This window comes from Zalophus californianus, chromosome 14, assembly GCF_009762305.2.
Source record: "Zalophus californianus isolate mZalCal1 chromosome 14, mZalCal1.pri.v2, whole genome shotgun sequence".
Classification (NCBI taxonomy): Eukaryota; Metazoa; Chordata; class Mammalia; order Carnivora; family Otariidae; genus Zalophus; species Zalophus californianus.
This window is the reverse complement of record NC_045608.1, coordinates 50,354,737-50,359,652: the sequence shown is the minus strand read 5'-3', so window position 1 is coordinate 50,359,652 and position 4,916 is coordinate 50,354,737. Positions and strand designations below refer to the sequence as shown.

General features: G+C 37.3%; 1 protein-coding gene across 1 annotated transcript; it reads left to right on the top strand.

Moving 5' to 3' along the window:
* Positions 1 to 1,172: 1,172 nt before the first annotated feature.
* On the top strand, positions 1,173 to 1,550 carry LOC113912296 (40S ribosomal protein S25-like). Its single transcript, XM_035723845.1, has one exon. The coding sequence runs from the start codon at positions 1,173 to 1,175 to the stop codon at positions 1,548 to 1,550; it is 378 nt and encodes a 125-aa protein (XP_035579738.1).
* Positions 1,551 to 4,916: the final 3,366 nt, after the last annotated feature.

Sequence of the window (4,916 nt, the reverse complement as noted above, 5' to 3'; positions counted from 1 at the left end):
TTAAAATATATATCTTTGCCAGAAATATCTCTTTTAATGAAAATTTCACATGAAAGAGTGTCAAATGGCCATTACTAAAAATTCAAATCCTCCTTACACCTTAAATATAGATATTCTGTAAGCAGTAATCAACCAAACATTCCCTTCCCAACAGTGAGTGGATTGACTGATTTAAAAACGGAATGTGGATTTGACCGATTTAATCAACACTGCTCCCCAGGACCTCCGGAAGGGTTGTTAATTGTGACATGACCAACAGTTGACATGAGGCACAGAACCAATCATTAAAGTCATCTTATAATTACTAATCTGAGTCAAATTTAACGAATTGTCTAAGAGAAAAATCTAGACCCTATATCTAATCTCTTCCAGCTTCCCCCTACCCATTTCCAAAATTAGGCAAATGCATTCAAATACACATATACAGTATAGAACAAGAAAATGCCAAGATCTATCCTGGGACTACCTCTGAGGCCAAAGTCATTCTCAACACTGCCTCAAACTCTGAACTTCTCTGTTAGCACAGGTTTCTAGCTGAAGCAGAGGCAAGTAAGATCTCTTCCTAAATAGTAGAATTTAAGGGTAATTTGAAGGTCTGTGTCACAAACCCTCATATTTTCTTAATCTATAGCCATACTACTCTCCCCTCCATCTGAACGCTTAAAATGATTGCTTTGGGGTTACACATTAAAATGTCATCTGGTTGCCCCACTAACACATTCCTTGCATAGTTGGAATATATGTCTTAAAATGACTTTTTAAAATGCAGTTTTGCTTTAGTAAGCAAGTTGAATAGCTTGTTGCATAAATACATTTCTAATTTTTGTATAGATCATAGCTGGAACAATGAAACACCTGGACAATGAACTGTTTAAGCAAACAGGAGGAAGGAAGAAAACTGAGGAGTTACCAAAAGCAGATCCACGTTTCCTCTTTCAAAATTTTGTTTCTGGTTTGCTGCTAATTTTTTTAGAAAAGAGGTTTCCAGAAAGCTTTCAGAGTACTTTAATGTCTATGGTGCTGAATTCCTCCCTTAAATATCTATCATTTCATATGTAAGTGCAATGTGCTATAGTGAAAGAATGTGGACTTAGAAAAAGATAGGTCTGTTTCCTTTTTGTCTGACATCTTAGTGAGGCTGCAGGGGTAGACGTTGCTCTCCTGGCTTCGCTATGCCGCCCAAGGATGACAAGAAGAAGAAAGATGCCAGAAGGTCAGCCAAGAAGGACAAAGACCCAGTGAACAAATCTGGGGACAAGGCCAAAAAGAAGAAGTGGTCCAAAGGCAAAGCTCGGGACAAGCTCAATGATCTGGTCTTGTTTGACAAAACGACATATGACAAACTCTCTAAGGAAGTTCCCAGCTATAAGTTTATAACTCCAGCTGTTGTCTCTGAAAGACTGAAGATTCGAGGTTCCCTGGCCAGGGCAGCCCTTCAGGAGCTCCGTAGTGAAGGACTTATTAAACTGGTTTCAAAGCTCAGAGCTCAAGTAATTTACACCAGAAACACCAAGGGTGGAGATGCCCCAGCTGCTGGTGAAGATGCATGAACAAGATCCCACCAACTGTACATTTTGGAAAATAAAATTTTATTAAATCAAAAAAAGAAAAGAAAAGAAAAAGATGGGTCTGGGTTCAAATTCTAGCTCACTAATATTCTGGCACCAAGGCCCTAGGTGCCCCTCCCATGGCCTTGCTCATCACACCCATTATCCACCTCTGCAACATGAAACTCAGTGTGTTCTTTAGCTACGACAACCTCTCCTGCCTCAGACTCACCCAGCTATTCCAAATACATTTTTTCTATAAGTTCTTCACGATCCAAAACACTATTTTGGATTTGTTTTGCTTTGTTTTGTTTCTTTTCTCCATTTTTTACTAATATTTTGAACTTCTTTGCACATTGCTATACCTACCTGGAAAATAGCGATTTTTTTTTTCTCTGCTCCTGTTATTTTCCCTGGGAAGTCAGGAATTATGCTTGTCTTGCTGACCATGCTAATATAATAGACCTTTAATAAATAATCTTTATGTGCTTTTGAAGAATATTACTTAACATCTCAGCTCCTCTTTTTTGTCTCCCCTGTAAAATATGGATACTAAAAGTAATAGAATTTTTGCAAAAGTTAAAAATGAGATGACTTATACATACAGCTCTCTTGTGCAGAAAACGTAATCAAGAAATGTTAACTCTCTTATCCATGCCCTTTTTTCTAAGATATAGAGCCATGGAAAAGACAAGAAGATAGCAGGGGGCTGGGGAGTGGGAATCTCTTTATCCTTTATGGCCATTATTATACAGATTTTATCTAAAGATTGTGTAGAAAAATTTGTCATGTCCGCAGCATACTTGATTAGAATTTTTTTTCAAAAACCTAAATTCATTTCATTTTTTAAAAATAGATTGTGCCTATTCATGGATTGTTGCTCCCATATATCCATATAGGTTATTCATATGTGTAAATGATCAGGCAAGGATTGTGCTGGTGTAATTAACATCACACTACTGAAATTAAACAGTGATATTTACAACTTGCTAGGTAGGGAATGGGGAGAGAGAAGGGAGAGTAAAAGAAGCTAAATAGGATATAGCAAGAAGTCCTTATTTCTGACCATGAGGAAACTGTTTTCAGCTCAGACTCCTCTCGGAATATTAATCTTCCTGCAAAAACATGTGTAAGATAAAACCCTTTCTCCCGTGAGCAATCAAGGACCCAGGAACAAAACCCAAAGTGCTAGAAAATCATGTCAGCAGAAAAAGAAACCATTTCGAGATAATAAGTAATTAGGGTTACATTTACAGAGCATAATTGAGAGATGATACCTCCTTAAAAGCCCCCATTGATTAAAATCCAGTATTTAAAGTGAACTTAGTGAACCCTTATAAGCAAAGACTAAGAATTTTCTGTAAATAGTGGAAATGGTCCTAAATCAAGAAAGGGAGAACCTACCATACACCCATGAAGAAAATGAACATGAGGAGCAGAGGAAAGGATAAGCAGAATTTGCCAGAGGAAGACAAAGTGTGGAGGAAAAAAGTATTCCTTTACTTATACTGTTCAAGTGTTATCCTTTGTTCCTTAGTGACAAGGAATTTGAATTTACATCAGAAGCCTATAGTTTATCATTTATGTTACATTATAAATAAGTATGTTTAGGTTTATTATATGGTAAAGTATCTATGGTTCTCAACTCTTGAGTCAATTCATGCTCAACTAATTTTTTTATCAACTTAATAAAATTCTGAGATAAAATTCATGTAATGCTATATTTTCTCAAATAGATGGACTATACCTAATTATTGCAGTCAAGACTTAAGAACCAGTGGTGTAAAACCTAGTAAATAATAACACCAGCACTTGATTTAATAAAGTTTATTTTTTTCTGGGTATACTTCTGATTAGACTTGCACATGAAAGATACAGAGAAGGATATAAAACAATTACAGTGTCTTGATAATCCTATATCCAGTTTCTTTCCCACACCATTGGCAGATTCAATTTAATTAAATACATATTTATGGGACACATATGTACCAGGCAGTGTACTGGGCACTGTGATGTAATAATGAATGACAGTTGCTGTCCTCAAATTTATAGAATTCACCGGGAAAACAAAGAAACAGAAAACTATCTTGCAAGTGATAAACACACACAATGACAGGAGAAGGCTAAGACACGAAGAGAGACACCTAACCAGACTATTCGTTGGGGTAGCGATGTAGAGCATGATTTTACCAGAGGTGATTTTCAAGATGCACAGTAGTAAACAGCAAACAGTGGTTGGCCAGGTGAATGTGGTAAAACATATTCTCTAGAGGGTCGCTGAAGATTGGAGAGACAAGATAAGAGAAATAAGATGGGAAAGGTTGTAAAAGACCTTGTTAACCATTTTAGGAGCAGAGAGAAGCCATCACTCTACTTAAGATTAAAATCAAACGTTCAAAGTTAAACATATTTTCAGTGAACTACTTGATATTCATTTTCCCTACTGATGCTGGGATCCCCTATCCTATGAAGGGACCCTTGAACCAGAAAATGGATTGGAGAAGGGAAGATTCTGGTAAAACTAGAAGCAGGAAGACTATCATTGTTATTGCAGTAATCAAGAGAAGAGATGATGTTGGACTGAACTAAGTTACCAGCAATGAAGCGGGGGGGGGGGGGGGGGGTGGACAAAATAGAGAGATGGTTAGGAAATAAAAACAGAACCTAGTGATCCATTACATCAGGTTTTAGTGAAGAAGACTGAGGAGTCAAATATAATGCAAACAGATTTATAGCTTGAGCAACTCAGTGCATGGCATTGCCATTCGCTTAGTTACGAGGAGCTGGGTTGTGAAAAGGGAAGAAGATCAAGAATTAATGTTTTCCATCTTGAATTTTACATATTTTTGTGATAGTCAAGTATAATGTCTCATAGACAGTTGGATATGCAGGCTTAGATCTCAGGGGAGAGATATGTGGAAGAGATCTAAATTTGGGAGGTCACAAATCTTTACACGATCTCCACATTTGTAAGAGTTTATACAACCCTATGTCTTTGTTCTTCCCACTCCTATTTATATGTCCACCTTTGTACTAGATCCCAATGCCTCCCACCTGCTCAGGGACCTAACCATTACCCCATGTCTACATCCTCCTCTCCCCTGCTGCTCCTTTCCATCATCATTTATATATGCTAAAGCTTCTCTCGTGTTTATCAGAAAGGAAGCAAACAAGCAAAACTCTGTCTCCTAGCCAACATCATATATCCCTCCTTCTTAGCAGAATTGCTTATTTTTCTCTTTTTCATTTCCTTCTAAAGTCTGGTTCTGTCCTTTGCCCCAATCTCCATCACCATTAGTCCACCAAAATTACTCCGTCCATTTTTCCACCAAAATTGTACTGCTTGTTATACAGTGAATTCAATAACTA

Coding starts and splice junctions, on each gene's coding strand:
- LOC113912296 (XM_035723845.1), top strand. CDS start 1,173: ATGCCGCCCAAGGATGACAAGAAGAAGAAAGATGCCAGAAGGTCAGCC.